General features: G+C 49.0%; 1 protein-coding gene across 1 annotated transcript in view; it reads right to left on the bottom strand.

Moving 5' to 3' along the window:
- The window catches only part of LOC140393866 (plakophilin-1-like), an 80,723-nt gene that overhangs the window by 50,052 nt on the left and 13,328 nt on the right, over nucleotides 1-17,343 (bottom strand). The window contains exon 3 of the mRNA XM_072480405.1: nucleotides 7,162-7,634. Coding sequence (XP_072336506.1) covers nucleotides 7,162-7,634 — 473 coding nt within the window. The remainder of the gene's footprint in view (nucleotides 1-7,161; nucleotides 7,635-17,343) is intronic.

Genomic DNA, 17,343 nt, shown 5'->3' with positions numbered 1-17,343 from the left:
CATCAACATAAGAATGCAAGAACCAGAAGTAGGCAATTCAGCCCCTCAAGCCCGCTCCGCCATTCAATACGATCATGGCTGAACTCCCCTTCAACTCCACTTTCCTGCGCTACTAATTAAAAATCTGTTAATCTCTTCCTTAAATTTACTCAATGTCCAGGCATCCACCACACCCTGGGATGGTGAATTCCGTAGATTCACAACCCTTTGAGAAAAATAATTTCTCCTCATCTCGAACATGCTACCCCTTATCCTAAATCTATTACCTCGAGTTCTAGATTGCCCCACAAGAGGAAACATCCACTCTATATCTACGTTGTCAATGCCTTTTATCATATTGTATACCTCCAGTAGATCTCTCCTCATTCTTTCAAATTCTAATGAATACAGACCTAATCTGTCTTCATCAGACAAACCCCTCATCTCTGGAATCAATCAAGTGAACCTCCTTTGTACCGCCTCCAATGAAACCACATCCCTCCTCAAATAAGGGGACCAAAACTGCGCACAATACTCCAAGTGTGGTCTCACTAATACCTTTGTATAGTTGCAGCAACACTTCCCGACTATTATATTCTATTCCTTTAGCCATAAATGCCAAAATTCTATTTGCTTCATTACCTGCTGTACCTGCATTCTAGTATTTGGTCATTCATGCTGAAGTAATGCTGCATGGAAGGAACACCAGTGTATTAGTGGTGTCCAGTTTGCTAAGGTTTTTAAATTTTAGCCCCATCCTCAAACATTCTTATCGCAACAATTGACCAGAAGGCAACTGATGCTCTTAAATTCTGGGGCTTGATTCTCCCGAATAAAAACAAAGTGTTGCCAGCGGAAAATCGGAGAGTATTTTTGGAGAGGGGTGGGTTTGCCTGGAGGGGTAGGGCTCAAACTCACTGACTGGTCTTACTCCATTCAGGCACCATTTCTTTTTAAATATATTCTTTATTACGTTTTTCCCAATTTTGTTTTTAACTACAGAAGGATGACCTGTCATATATCCCCCATCCTGGGAAAGACACCTCACCCGAGCCCCTTCCAGCTCCCACCTCCCCTGAAGGATCTCCCTCAGCAATCTGGAGATAAGTGTGAAAGGGTACTTACCCCCTTGCCCAACTCCCCCAAGGCACCTGGTCCCTGCTGGCCAGGACTAGTAGTGATTCATGGCAGCGGGGTTTCCAGCTTGGGAGGTGGTGGCATCCGGCCTCAAATGTCAATGAGTATTTAGCATGTTCTCGCCCTCTTGGAGCTTGAACCCGATCGGGGTCAGCCGGGAGACCAGCAATGGGTTTGACAACCAGCGAGAATGCCGTTTTGTCTCCTCCGGGACATTGCGATTCCCGCCAGGGGTCAACAGCCCGAAGAATCACCCCGGGAAAATTAACTGTCCATGAAAGGCCAACCATTATCCGTTATGAATGAAAGCAAGCAAGCCTTTATAGTTGCAACAACAGGGACTTCCGGTTGCGGTGATGCGGAGCTAAGCCGCACGTTTCGGCAGCTCCCGCGATAACGGGCGTTTGGGCCCTCCAGAGGAGCCCCAACGGAAATTTTTTTGATTACATCCCGTGTGGGAAGGTGACGTAAGGTCCCTCCTTACGTTGTATGGCAAAGATTAGCAGTGGAGCGTCGAAGAAAGAGGCTCTGGAGCAGCGGCAAAAACGAGGGGGACAAAACAAGATGGCGGTGGGCGGAGATCGAGCAGCATGGGGGCCGGACCAGCAGGAGCTCCTCAAGCGACGTGTGGAGGAGCTTAAAAAGGAGGTGCTGGCGCCGATGCTGTTGGCGATCAAGGGGCTGAAGGAGACCCAGAAGGCCCAGGCGGTGGAGCTCTGCGAGGTGAGGGATAAAACGAATGAGAACGAGGACGAGATCCTGGGCCTGGCGGTTACGATGGAGGCGCACGAGGTGGTGCACAGGAGGTGGGCCGAGAGACTAGAGGTCCTGGAGAACAGGTCGAGGTGGAAGAATCTCCGGATTCTGGGTCTCCCCAAAGGAGTGGAGGGAGTTGATGCCGGGGCGTACGCGAGTACGATGCTCCATTCGCTGATGGGTGCGGAGGCCTCTCCGAGCCCCCTGGAGCTGGAAGGGGCTCACCGGGTCTTGGCGAGGAGGCCCAAGGCTGATGAGCCGCCAAGGGCGATAGTGGCAAGGTTCCATCGCTTCGTGGACAAAGAAAGTGTTTTGAGGTGGGCCAAGAAGGTGCGGAGCAGTAGATGGGAGAATGCGGTGATCCGAGTGTACCAGGATTGGAGCGCGGAGGTGGCAAGGAGGCTTCAACCGGGCCAAGGCGGTGCTGCACAAAAAAAAAGAGTCAGGTTTGGCATGCTGCAGCCTGAGCGACTGTGGGTCACTTATCAGGACCGACACCATTATTTCGAAATGCCAGAAGAGGCTTGGACCTTTATCCAAACGGAAAAATTGGACTCGAACTGACGGGCTGTGGGTGTGGGGGGGATGTTGACTGTATACAGGGTTGTAAATATGGGTAAAGAATGCTTCATGGGTGGGATGATGGATGGAGATGTGGGTAGATTTCTGGTTAAAATTCTTTTTTTTCTGTTGATGAGATAATGGGGAATGTGGGCGTCGGTGCTGGAGGGAAGTGAGACTCGGGGATGGGGGAACTGGGATAGTGTCCACAACAGGAGCTGCGCCACAGGGGGCGGGGCTGGCTCAGGAAAACGCGGGCTTTTTCCCACGCTAGGTGGGGGGGGCCGATGGAGGAAGGTAAGGAGGAGGAGAGACTCCCACACGGGGAGATCAACCGGAAGGCGGGGGAAGCCGGGGTCAGCAGAAGTCAGCTGACTTACGGAAGAAGTATGGGGGAGCAAAAGAGCTAGATGTGGATCTAGCGGGGAGGGGGATGATGACGTGGAATGTGAGAGGCCTAAATGGGCCGGTTAAGAGGAACCGAGTGTTCGCGCACCTAAAGGGACTGAAGGCAGACGTGGTCATGCTTCAGGAGTCACATCTGAAGGTGGCAGATCAGGTCAGGTTAAGGAAGAGATGGGTAGGACAGGTGTTCCATTCGGGGCTGGATGCGAAGAACAGAGGGGTGGCAATACTGGTGGGGAAGCGGATGTCGTTTGAGGCCAAGAATATAGTAGCGGACAATGGAGGCCGATACGTGATGGTGAGCGGGAGGTTGCAGGGGACGGAGGTGGTATTGGTAAATGTATACGCCCCGAACTGGGACGATGCTGGATTTATGAAACGGATGTTGGGGCGTATTCCAGACTTGGAGGTAGGGAGCTTGATAATGGGTGGGGATTTTAACACGGTGTTGGACCCAGCATTAGATCGTTCCAGATCTAGGACGGGGAAGAGGCCGGCTGCAGCCAAGGTGCTCAGGGGGTTTTTATGGATCAGATTGGGGGGGGGGGGGGGGGGGGGGGGCGGAGTAGATCCGTGGAGATTTGCCAAGCCTTTGGCCCGAGAATCTTCTTTTTTCTCCTATGTACATAAGGCCTACTCCCGGATAGACTTTTTTGTTCTGGGCAGGGCATTGATCCCGAAAGTGGAGGGAACGGAGTATTCGGCGATAGCCATTTCAGACCATGCCCCGCATTGGGTGGAGCTAGAGCTGGGCGAGGAGAGGGACCAATGCCCATTGTGGCGGTTGGATGTGGACTGCTGGCAGACGAGGAAGTGTGTGGGAGGGCATCGAAAGGTACCTGAAGGCCAACGACAATGGGGAGGTGCAGTGGGAGTAGTATGGGAGGCGCTGAAGGCGTTGGTCAGGGGAGAGTTAATCTCCATCAGGGCTCATAGGGCGAAGAGAGAGGGCAGGGAAAGGGAGAGGTTAGTGGGGGAGATTTTAAGGGTGGACAGGAGATATGCAGAGGCTCCTGAGGAGGGACTACTCAGGGAGAGACGAAGTCTCCAGACGGAGTTCGACCTGTTGACCACAGGGAAGGCAGAGGCACGGTGGAGGAAGGCACAGGGGGCGATGTATGAATATGGGGAGAAGGCGAGCCGGATGCTGGCACATCAGCTCCGTAAGAGGATGGCAGCGAGGGAAATAGGTGGAGTCAAGGATGGCAGGGGAACTACGGTGCGGAGTGCGGTGAAAGTCAATGAGGCATTCAAGGCCTTTTACATGGAGCTGTATAGGTCCCAGCCCCCAGGGGGAAAAGAGGGGATGCGATGATTCTTGGACCAACTGAGGTTCCCGAGGGTGGAGGAGCAGGAGGTGGTTGGTTTGGGGGCATCAAGTGGGGTGGAGGAGCTGGTTAAAGGACTGGGGAGCATGCAGGCAGGGAAGGTCCCGGGGCCGGATGGGTTCCCGGTGGAGTTTTATAGGAAGTATGTAGACCTGTTAGCCGCGTTGCTGGTAAGGACATTCAATGAAGCAAGGGAGGGGGGGACCCTGCCCCCGACAATGTCGGAGGCGACGATCTCTTTGATCTTGAAGCGGGATAAGGACCCACTGCAATGCGGGTCGTATAGACCGATCTCACTTCTCAACGTAGATGCGAAGTTGCTGGCAAAAATGTTGGGTGCGAGGATTGAGGACTGTGTCCCGGGGGTGATTCACGAGGACCAGACGGGATTCGTAAAGGGTAGGCAGCTAAACACCAATGTGCAAAGGCTCCTAAATGTGATAATGATGCCATCGGTGGAGGGAGAGGCGGAGATAGTGGCAGCCATGGACGCGGAGAAGGCCTTTGACCGAGTAGAGTGGGAGTATCTCTGGGAAGTGTTGAGGAGGTTTGGGTTCGGGGGAGGGTTTTTTAGTTGGGTTAAGCTCCTGTATAGAGCCCCGGTGGCGAGTGTGGTCACGAACCAGCGGAGGTCGGAGTATTTGCGGCTGTATCGAGGGACGAGGCAGTGGTGCCCCCTGTCCCCTCTGCTGTTTGCACTAGCAATTGAACCTTTGGCCATGGCATTAAGGGAATCAGGGAAATGGAAGGGGGAGGTCCGAGGGGGAGAGGAACATCGAGTGTCTCTGTACGCAGACGACCTGTTGCTATATGTGGCGGATCCAGTGGAGGGGATGGTTGAGGCCATGCAGATCCTAAGGGAGTTTGGAGACTTCGCGGGCTATAAGCTCAATGTGGGAAAGAGTGAGCTCTTTGTGGTGCATCCAGGGGATCAGGGAAGAGGGATAGACGACCTACCGTTGCGGAGGGTGGAAAGGAGCTTTCGATACTTGGGGATTCAGGTAGCTAGGAGCTGGGGGGCACGGCACAAACTTAATTTGACGCGGCTGGTGGAACAGATGGAGGAGGATTTTAAACGGTGGGACATGTTGCCACTCTCGCTGGCGGGCAGGGTACAGTCGATTAAAATGGTGGTCCTCCCAAGGTTTCTTTTTGTATTCCAATGCCTCCCAATTGTGATTACCAAGGCCTTCTTTAAGAGGGTAAGCAGGAGCATTATGGGATTTGTGTGGGCGAGCAAGACCCCGAGGGTAAGGAGGGGGTTCCTGGAGCGTAGCAGAGATAGAGGAGGGTTGGCGTTGCCAAATTTGGGTGGTTACTACTGGGCAGCCAACGTGGCGATGATCCGTAAGTGGGTGATGGAGGGAGAGGGGCCTGCGTGGAAGAGGTTAGAGATGGCGTCCTGCAAAGGAACGAGCCTGGGGGCGCTGGTGATGGCACCGCTGCCGCTCTCGCCGACAAGGTACACCACGAGCCCGGTGGTGACGGCAACGCTAAAGATCTGGGGCAAGTGGAGACGGCACAGGGGTGCAATGGGAGCCTCGGTGTGGTCCCCGATTAGGGATAATCATCGGTTTGTCCCAGGAAGGATGGACGGGGGGTTTCACAGCTGGCATCGGGCAGGGATTAGAAGAATGGGGGACCTGTTCATCGATGGGACTTTTGCGAGTTTAGGGGCGCTGGAGGAGAAATTTGGACTACCCCTGGGAAATGCCTTCAGGTACATGCAAGTGAGGGCATTTGTGAGGCGGCAGGTGAGGGAATTCCCACTGCCCCCGGCACAGGGGATTCAAGACAGGGTGATTTCGGGCGTATGGGTCGGGGAGGGCAAGGTGTCGGCGATATACCAGGAGATGAAAGAAGAGGGGGAGGCTTTGGTAGAGGAGCTGAAAGGTAAATGGGAAGAGGAGCTGGGGGAGGAGATTGAGGAGGGTCTGTGGGCTGATGCCCCAAGTAGGGTTAATTCCTCTTCCTCGTGTGCCAGGCTTAGCCTGATACAATTTAAGGTGGTTCATAGAGCACATATGACAGGGGCGAGGCTGAGTAGGTTCTTTGGGGTGGAGGACAGATGTGGGAGGTGCTCAGGAAGTCCGGCGAACCATGTCCATATGTTTTGGTCATGCCTGGCACTGGAGGGGAGTTGCGGGAACAGTATCTAAGGTGGTGAAAGTCCGGGTCAAGCCAAGCTGGGGGCTAGCACTATTTGGAGTAGTGGACGAGCTGGGAGTGCAGGAGGCGAAAGAGGCCGGCATTCTGGCCTTTGCGTCCCTAGTAGCCCGGCGAAGGACCTTGTTAATGTGGAACGAGACGAAGCCTCCCAACGTGGAAGCCTGGATAAATGATATGGCAGGGTTTATCATCAAGTTGGAGAGGATAAAGTTTGCCTTGAGAGGGTCTGCGCAGGGTTCTACAGGCGGTGGCAACCGTTCCTAGACTATCTCGCGGAGCGTTAGATGAAGGTCGGACAGCAGCAACCCGGGGGGGGGGGGGGGGGATATCTTTCGTTGGGTGGGGGGGGGGGGGGGGGGGAAGGGGGGGTTTATCTGGGGGGCATTTGAGCAAGAAAACACATGAATGATCTGGATAACTGACATGTACGGGAGGAATCCAATGTGCAAAGTTATGTATCATATTGATTTGCCATGTTCATGTCTTGCTATGCGAACTTTCTTTCTTTTTGTTACCGGGCCCGGGGGGGGGGGGGGGGGGGGGGGGGTTGTTTGTAAGGTTTAAAATTTTGTTTAAAAATTCTTAATAAACATTTTTTTTTAAAAAAAGTTGCAACAACAAAAATCCTCAGCATAGCTTATTCCCACATGCAAGCAAAACAGCCAACCACATGCCATCAAAAATGTTGTTCTAATTAAGCTGCCAGTGGGATCTCTGCCGTGATTTGTGGGTCAAAATCTCAGGTCATCACACACATTTGACAGCAATCATTACCAAGGAGGAATATGATAATCCCGATAGTTAATTAAATCAAAATTAGGCTTACTGCATTTCATTTATTCGTTTCTGAAAACTGCTTCTTTTTTGGGAGCTGTGATCGTTTGGGACAATTGATCTTAACCTTCTGTTTTCCTGACTTTTAGTATCTGGAAGCATTGAAGAACGTTGCATTGAAGAACGGTGCATTCTGCTTGTGTTTATTTGAAGACTTCTGCCCTGAGATTGGCTCTTGTCTCTCAGGCCTTTCACTTTTCTTATAGTTGGACTCTTTTGAAAATTTTGGAGATCTGGTTCACTTCGACTACTTGACATGCCTTGGTAAAAGACTTCATTGTCACCCGGCGGACTTTGTGGCACAAAATGCTTTGCATATGATGGCGCACTGATGGACCGGTTTCCCTTCACACTAAAAGAGCTGAACTGGGACTTTTGCGGATATTCTCTCAGGATTCCTGTTCCAAAAGTCATGCTGCTTTCCTTGCCAGAAAATCCATTCATGGTGCCATTATATTGCGAACCCTTAAAGAAAAAAGGTAGGTTAAGTGAAAAGTTGAACAGCTTCATTTTTCAAATAAACGAGTTTAAAAGGTTCCATGCCTCTATATTTAATGTTGAAGCTAAAAACTAGAACAGCAAGGTAAAAATAAGCATCATCAGTACTAAATGTAGTTGAGATCCTACAAATCTAAATTTAAACTTATTGCACCCATTTTGTTGGCCCAGAATGGAGGGCAGCAATGCAGAAAGCCACACTTGAAACCAGAGAGTTCAAAAGGGTGGTAAATTGATTGGGCCCTTTGTTTTACAATTTCACAAATGAGCACAGGTGTAATTTCAATCTTAAAATGAAATGCCTCGGCTTATTTCAGACTCTCATTGATGTTTTGCTTACCATAGAGTTGAAGGCTGGGATTTCACCACCACCACCGTGCAGCAGCATGAGGACCCAAGGTGCAAAAATGATGCTTTTTGGCAAACTTGAGGTCTTTGGCGCAGGCTTGGAAACTTGGGACCTATACGCGGAACGTAGGAGGTACTTCTTTCAGGCCAATGGCATTTTGGATGAAGAACGGCAAAAAGGTACTCATCCTACCAGTTTTCAGGTCCCAACCCTCAGGATTATAAAGAGCCTTACCTATCCAGCTACTCCAGATTCCAAGTCATTCGATGAGCTTGTTGCCCTCTGTCTGACCATTATAGTCCAAAGTGATTTGTTATAATGCAATATTACAGGTTCAACAAGGCTGTCTGAATTCCGGGAGAGTCAGTGACTAATATTTTGACCCCATTTCAGATGGCTGGCAGAGCATGGAGTTCAGGCCATCCCTATCTGAAATGTTGAGGGATAGGCTTGTCTGTGGAACCAATAACATAGCCATGCAAAGGAAGCTGTTTGTGGAGCCCACATTGGACTTAAAACAGGCCACTGAGTTAGCACTGTCCTGCGGAAACGTGGAGAAAGGAGTACAGGAACGTCCATGGGTCCATGGACTATGGGGCCCATAATGTGACCCGCCCTCCATAATCGGACTTCCGTGACATCCCAGGGCAGTGCCCGAATGGCCAGATCTCCTTCAAAGCTGCAAACAACAGTGCAGTACCACAGTCAGGTGGTACCGTAGCACAGTGGTTAGCACGGTTGCTTCACTGCGCTAGGGACCCGATTTGGATCATTGCCTGTGCTGAGTCTCCACATTCTCCCTGTGGCTGCATGGGTTTCCTCCGGGTGCTCCGGTTTCCTCCCACAAGTCCTGAAAGACATGCTTGTTCGGTAAATTGGCCATTCTGAATTCTCTCTCAGTGTACCCGATCAGGCGCCGTGGTGTGCCGACTGGGGGATTTTTACAGTAACTTCATTGCAGTGTTAATGCAAGCCTACTTGTGACACAGATAAAGATTATTATATTATATTCAGGAACCGCTACAGACCAGCGGGAAACCTCCCGCAAGGACAGGGGGGGCAGCGGAATTCTGACCACATTGCCGGACGCGAGGACGGAGAACACATGGTAGTCAGGGCCGCCAGAATCAGCAGAGAAAACACTGCCACTGTGACCAGGGCCTTGCATGTGGCCCCACCCAAGGAAGACAATATGATGCAGCTAATCTGCATTATGACCCTGAAGCTGCCACCAATCCAGGTCACACTATAGGTAAACAGGCACCCCTGGTGCTGGAGATGGGGACAGATGTCACTGTCTACATTATTGGTCAGCAAATCGTTCGCTAGCTACAGGGATCTTGCTTGCGTGACACCAAGGCCAGATTGGCAACTTAGAGGTGAACCGCTGAGCATTGTTGAAACCAGTGTGACCCCAGTGACCCATGGGTAGCAAAACAGTCAGGCTACCTTCAGTCCTGGTGCAGGGTCCGAGACCTTACATGCTGGCGTGTGATTAGCTAGGAGTCCTCCATTTCGATTGGCAGCAGATTTTTCGAATAAGCACTGGAAACTTGTATGAAGTCCTGGGCAATTATCCAGAGGTATTCCAGGAGGGCCTGGGCAGAATAAAGGGGGCCAAGGTTCACCTCCACGTAGACCCAGAGGCTCAATCCTGATATTTCAAGGCTTGGCCTGTTTCTTATACCTTATTCGTCACGGTTGATGCAGCACTGGCATATGGATCATATGCTCAGTACGGTTTGCAGAGTGGGCCGCACCTGTAGTACTGGTTATGAAGCTGGACAAGTCTGTTTGACTCTGTGGGGACTACAAACTAATGGTGAACAGTGCTTCCCATGCGGACCAGAGGACTTGTATGCGAACTTGGCTGGAACCTTTACAAAGCTCGATATGAGCCATGCCTATCTGCAGCTGGATCTGGATTCCGCACCTCGAAAAGTATGCAACTAGAAACACCAACAGGGCATTATTCGAGTACACTCTCCTCCCATAATAATAATCTTTATTGTCACAAGTAGGCTTACATTAACACTGCAATGAGGTTACTGTGAAAAGCCCCCAGTCGCCACATTCCGGCACCTGTTCGGGCACACAGAGGGAGAATTCAGAATATCCAAAATGACCTAATAGCACATCTGTCGGGACTTGTGGGAAGAAACCCACGCAGACACGGGGAGAACGTGCAGTCTCCGCACAGACATTGACCCAAGCCGGGAATCGAACCTGGGATCCTGGCGCTGTGCAGCCATTGTGCTAACCACTATGCTACCGTGCTACCCATAATTTGGGGTATCAGCTTCTGTGATCTTCCAAAGGGTGATGGAGGGCATACTTCAGGAACTATAAAGGTAGCAGTGCATTTGGATGATGTGTTCATTACGGGGACCACCGACAAGGAGCACATGGAAAACCTGGAGGAAGTACTCAGACAGTTCCAGGCCAATTTAAATATTTTTGTTCGAGTTTGCCTTACTCGAGGGCAGCACGGTGCTGCAGTGGTTAGCATGGCTGCCTCATGGCACCGAGGACCCGGGTTCGACACTGGCCCCGGGTCACTGTCCATGTGGAGTTTGCACATTCTCCCAGTGTCTGAATGGCTCTCACCCCAACAACCCAAAGATGTGCAGTGTAGGTGGGTTGGCCACACTAAATTGCCCCTGCTAAATTGTCCCTTAATTGGAAAAAAATAATTGGGTACTCTAAAATTTAAAAAAAAGTTTGCCTTACTCCAAAATGACCCTCTACTGGAATCTCATGTGCTACCCACAAAATCTCCTTTCTATAACCCACCGGTAATACCACTTAATGAACTTCTGCCCATTTCTCATCTGCTTCAGTAAGTCTCCATTTTCTCATGAATATATTATTTGTAATGTAATAACACTCTGGTATACACTCAGATTATATTTCCGTATATGCTTTTTGATATAACTACTTTACCACTGGATCTTTCTACTGTAATTCAATCAACTTGCTTCAACTAAAGATATCCGTTCCATCCACCACCTGCTCTTGTTCCTCACCATCTGGTTAACCTGGTTTCTGACAACTGAACCTCAGGCTCCCCATCGGTACTCCTCAAGTTCTCTTTCTCCTGTCTCAACCTGTGACTTTGTGATCTTGTCTCCACCACACAATCAGGAAACTCTCCAGGATATACTTCTTACAACACCTCAGTTGATGGACTTTCCAACCACAGTTGGCTACACTCCCACTTGTGATCCAGTTATATCATTACCTAGTGTAAATTGTACCCCGAAAAAGGTATTTTGTCTATTACTCCGAAACTTTTCACCGGACTCTAACTTTACCTTACATAGTGGCACACTACTCCTCTCACCACTAATTCCACATATTACCACCTTTTCTGAAAATACTCCTTCCAAGCTACATATCTCCTTATCGCTCACCATGAAAGATTGACTTGCTCCTGTATCCCTTAAGATCTTAAACCCCTTCCCTACTCCACCTTATACACATAAATAAACATTAGCCTCACAAATAAATAGTTCTGGCACCTGCTTATCCACCAACCTGTAAACAGACTGTACACTTTGTTGCACCTTGGGCAATGGTTTTTCTTCCCACTTTAATAAACCCCACTGGCTTATTCTGTTTCACGGAGTCTGTCTTCCCAGCACTTTCCCACCAAAACTACGACTTAACATGTCCAACTTAAGTTTTCTTATCTCTCTTCCATTATCATAGGTTTCCTTTTTACTCTGAGGCAGACTCTCCTTAACATTACCAACTAAACCTCCTTTGCATTAACCACCTGTGAATTTCTCATTTCCTCAGTTTCTATTGTTCACAGATTGAATTGATGTTGAAAACCAGACTTTGCTTTGTGAACCAATTCAAACTCATCTGCCATTTCTGCTGCTAGTCTAGCAGTTTTATCTGTTTGCTCTTCTACAAGAGTTCTCAATATTGCGGGAAGTGAATCTTTAACTTTCTCCAAAATAATTGTTTCCCTAAGAGCACCATGCGGTCGGTCTATTTTTACTGCTCATACTCACCTACCAAAATTACTTTTTGAATTCTATACATGTCTGACCGGATTCTTTCCTGAAATTTCTAAACTTGTCTGTTGGCTTCTGGCACGATTTCACATGCACTTAATATGGTTTTTCTCACCTCATCATAATCCCATAATACCTCCTCTGATAGTGATGCAAACACTTCACTAGTTCTACCTACCAACTTTGTTTGAACCAGCACTACCCACATGGTCTTTGGCCATTCAGTTGTTTAGCCACTTTCTCAAATGAGATGAAAAAGGCTTTCACATCTTTCTCATTAAATCTTGGCAATGCTTGAATATATTTAAACATATTCCTGCTAAGCTTTTGAGGAAATATTTCGCCTTCCCCAGACCTTCCTCAGCTTCTGCCTTTAACTCTAACCTAACCTTTTAAGTTGATGTTCTCTTTTCAGTTCCTCTCTTTTCCTTATCCCTTTTTTCCTTTAAGAAATCCATGTTGACTTTCAATCATTCACCCACATTGTTTTCAAGTGTCAATTAATTTTGTCCCAGATGGATGTCTCCAAAGAAAATTCCAGACCACTGACCTTAACTGACTGGCCTGTATTTGCTGGGATTTTCCTTCTCCAAAGTGTCTAACAGGGGTATAATACCTGCAACCTTCCAGTCCTCTGCCATTATTACCATTATGAAGGAGAATTGGATGATTATGGCCAGAGCCTCCACAATTTCCAACTTTACTTCCCTCGGCAGCATAAGATGCATCTCACCTGGATGAGTGAGCTAATAAGCTAAGCCGCTTCTTATTTCGACTACTACTTTCTTTACCTCTTCATTGGCAAAATTCTCTTCTTTCGTGATGACAGGTGTAAACTACTCATTTAGTATCACACCATGCCTCCAGAAATAGCCCCACCCTTCTTTTGGCTATCATTTTATGTCTGTATGACAAAACATTTTTAATTAATGTTCTCCACTAACCTATTTCCATACATTGGATGGGAATTAGTGTTAGCAATGAGAGGGCCGCTCCCTCCTTCGAAACTGGCTGAAGAAACTGGCACAGCACGAGGATCACCACTAGATACCTCGGCACAGGATGGGTGCCACCAGATGAGTGGCACAGGATGGGTGTCACCAGAGAGTGGGGAGGGATGGGAGGCACCATCCGCTTCCCAATGCGGAGTCCCTCAATCGAGCACCATATCCACATCACTTCGAAAATGTGCTGTTCAAGTGCCCTCAAGCACTTAATGGGCCAACATCAGGGGTGAGATTCTCCGGAAACGGCGCGATGTCCGCCAACTGGCGCCCAAAACGGCGCAAATCAGTCGGGCATCGCGCCGCCCCAAAGGTGCGGAATGCTCCGCATCTTTGGGGGCCGAGCCCCAACCTTAAGGGGCTAGGTCGGCAGCGGATGAATTTCTGCCCCGCCAGCTGGCGGAAAAGGTCTTTGGTGCCCCGCCAGCTGGCGCGGAAATGACATCTCCGGGCGGCGCATGCGCGGGAGCGTTAGCGGCCGCTGACGGCATTACCTCGCATGCGCAGTGGAGGGAGTCTCTTCCGCCTCCGCCATGGTGGAGACCGTGGCGGAGGCGGAAGGGAAAGAGTGCCCCCACGGCACAGGCCCGCCCGCGGATCGGTGGGCCCCGATCGCGGGCCAGGCCACCGTGAGGGCACCCCTCGGGGCCAGATCGCCCCGCGCCCCCCCCAGGACCCCGGAGCCTGCCCACGCCGCCTTGTCCCGCCGGTAAGGTAGGTGGTTTAATCTACGCCGGCGGGACAGGCATTTTAGCGGCGGGACTTCAGCCCATCCGGGCCGGAGAATCGTGAGGGGGGGCCCGCCAACCGGCGCGGCGCGATTCCCGCCCCCGCCGAAGTCTCCGGCGCCGGAGACTTCGGCAACCGGCGGGGGCGGGATTCACGCCAGCCCCCGGCGATTCTCCGACCCGGCGGGGGGTCGGAGAATCTCACCCCTGGTCTTGCATGAAATAAAGCCCTCAATTTGATACAGATTTTTTCCTGAGTGCTGCTAGACAGAGGCTGGCAGCTTTCTTTTGCTGGCAGCACCACCGGAAGTAGTAATGGTCTGAGGCACAGCACGAGGATCACCACTAGATACCTCGGCACAGGATGGGTGCCACCAGATGAGTGGCACAGGATGGGTGTCACCAGAGAGTGGGGAGGGATGGGAGGCACCATCCGCTTCCCAATGCGGAGTCCCTCAATCAAGCACCAAATGGCTGACAGCAAAGGGCCCCGCCTTGAAGACTATGCAAACCTGACTGTATTTCCTCTCCAGTGACTGAGTCAATGAGTCTAATTGACATCCTGACCCCAGCAGGCGGAATTCTCCCATCGGGTTCCCAACATAATTGAGAACTGTTTCCCCAATGTCGTGAATCCTATGGAGGTACGCTTGCCTGGTTCTCCTGACCCCCAACCCCCCCCCACCCCCCCTCGCGTCCACCAATCACAACTGCTCCAGCAGGCTCTATTAAATTCTACTCATTCTCTCTGTGCCTTTTAGCGCCTATTTCAGCTCTTCTCCTGTACCTCCTGAATTTAGCTTAGCTCTTTTACTGAATTCGAATCCTGCCGTTTATCATTAGCTTTCTTTAACTGTTTTGGGCATGTCAAAGAAACACTTGCATGCTTGATTAACACAAATAACAATTTCTAGCTGTCCCTCGTGCAAGAGGAGTTAATTCAAGCATACAGGGAGAGAAGTTCAATGTTCTTTTTAAGAAAAGAAATAGCAATTTGTTGAAAAGCTCCTTCAGTGATGGCCTTTGAAACTCAATATAAATTGAAATATTAATGGAACGGGACTCTTGGTTCAACTGGAAAAACATGTGTGAATATGTTTCTCAATTTGGCAACTGAAAATTAAGACAGAAAGAGGAAACATTGAACATTTGTGAAAACAAGAGTGGTTTTCCCTCTTGTGTTCAAGAGGTCTCAAGGCAGCGTAAATGATGAATATCACTATCTAACAAGTGCACACCCGTAACATAGACTGTCAATTTTGATATTGGGCAGGCTCCATTTTGGGCGTGTACTGCTTCTGCCTGTGCTATTTTGAAAAATATGCATCATATTCAGGTGATTTCTTAAATTGTGCCACTGAAAAGAAGATGTTTATCCGGATTAAACTCCATCTGCCATCTCTCCGCCCAAGTCTCCAAACAATCTAAATCCTGCTGTATCGTCGGATAGTCCTCATCGCTATCCGCAATTCCACCAACCTTTGTGTCGTCTGCAAACTTACTAATCAGACCAGTTACATTTTCCTCCAACTCATTTATATATATACTACAAACAGCAAAGGTCCCAGCACTAATCCCTGTGGTCCCAGCACTGATCCCTGTGGAACACCACTGGTCACAGCCCTCCAATTAGAAAAGCATCCTTCCATTGCTACTCTCTGCCTTCTATGACCTAGCCAGTTCTGTATCCACCTTGCCAGACACCCCTGATCCCGTGTGACTTCACCTTTTGTACTAGTCTACCATGAGGGACCTTGTCAAAGGCCTTACTGAAGTCCATATAGACAACATCCACTGCCCTACCTGCATCAATCATCTTAGTGACCTCCTCGAAAAACTCTATCAAGTTAGTGAGACATGACCGCCCCTTCACAAAACCATGCTGCCTCTCACTAATACGTCCATTTGCTTCCAAATGGGAATAGATCCTGTCTCGAAGAATTCTCTCCAGTAATTTCCCTACCACTGAAGTAAGGCTCACCGGCCTGTAGTTCCCTGGATTATCCTTGCTACCCTTCTTAAACAGAGGAACAACATTGGCTATTCTCCAGTCCTCCGGGACATCACCTGAATACAGTGAGGATCCAAAGATTTCGGTGCAAACTCCAGACAGTCAAACGAGCCCGGAATTGAAACCGGTTCCAAGGAGCTGTGAGGCAACAGTGCTAACCATTATGCCATTGTGCCGCCAAAAGATGCCCCTAATCCTATTCTATAACTTCGGTAGAATTGGGTGGAAAACACTTCACGGTTTGAACAACCAGCAAAGAAATTCTAGAAACTGCATTCAAAAAGGGAGTTGACTAAATACTTGGAAGAAGGAAAATAGTGCAGGAATATGGGGAAAGTGGGACAAACTAGAAGTACGGTAGCAAAGTGGGTAGCACTGTTGCTTCACAGCTCCAGGGTCCCAGGTTCGATTCCCGGCTTGGGTCACAGTCTGCGTGGAGTGTGCACGTATTCCCCGTGTCTGCGTGGGTTTACTCCGGGTGCTCCGGTTTCCTCCAACAAGTCCCAAAAGACGTGTTGTTAGGTAATTAGAACATTCTGAATTCTCCCTCCGTGTACCCGAATAGGCACCGGAATGTGGCGACTAGGGGCTTTTCACAGTAACTTCATTGCAGTGTTAATGTCAGCCTATTTGTGACAATAAAGATTATTATTATGCTCTTTGAAAGAGTCGATGCAGACTTGATGGACCGAAGGGCCTGGTTCCTTGCTGATTACCATGTATTTTCTGATTCCATGAAAGAATCTTCTGACGGGCTGTAAACTCCTCCTTTCCTCAAGCAAGGATAGAAAGTTTACAATTTGAAGCTGGAACCAGCCACAATTGTATTTGCACGCCTTATTTCTTAACAAGAAAGCCGAGTCACATTCTTAACAAAACGTTACACCCAAAAATCTGGGTGGAGTATAGGTGTGGGATAGTTGAAAAGAACATTTTTTAAAATCCTATTGGTGTGTGAATGAGCCACCTGCAAAGCTTAAAAACTTCAATTATATGAGTAGCAAAACTGCTTTCAATAACACTTTTGAACTGATTGAAAATATCCATGTAGGGCAAGAGTCTTAATTCAAACAAGTAAACAGAAAAAGGTTTAAAACCTGTCAGGATATAATCAAAACAAGCAAGCCTGTTCATGTTTCTTCTGTTCTTGTTCCTTCACGTGTTTTTTTTAAAAAGGGAAATGAGATATTAATACAAGAATATGAAGTTAATGTTCCCCTAAATGCAAAATTGTAGCAAGACTAACATTAAAAGGATATTTGTGAGTCAAGAAGTAGCTATTGCCGAGCAAGTGTTGGCCGAGTTGATATTTCTGACTGGACAGTATTTAGAGGTCAACAACTACCACAGTGCCGATAATATCCCAAGGCACTCAGACTGGACAAGTGTCCAAAAGCTTGATCAGAGCGGTGGCTTCTTAAATCGGTCAAGAGAGGTGGAAAAGCAGAGGAAAAGAGAATTCCAGAGTTTAGGGTCTTGGCAGCTGAAGGCATGGCTGTCAATTGTGCAGAGAGTAATGCTCAAAAAAAAAACAGACTTGTAGTCAATTAACTTAATAA

Source organism: Scyliorhinus torazame, chromosome 17 (genome assembly GCF_047496885.1).
Source record: "Scyliorhinus torazame isolate Kashiwa2021f chromosome 17, sScyTor2.1, whole genome shotgun sequence".
NCBI lineage: Eukaryota > Metazoa > Chordata > Chondrichthyes > Carcharhiniformes > Scyliorhinidae > Scyliorhinus > Scyliorhinus torazame.
The sequence above is the reverse complement of the archived record's forward strand: the minus strand, read 5'-3'. Positions and strand labels throughout refer to the sequence as shown.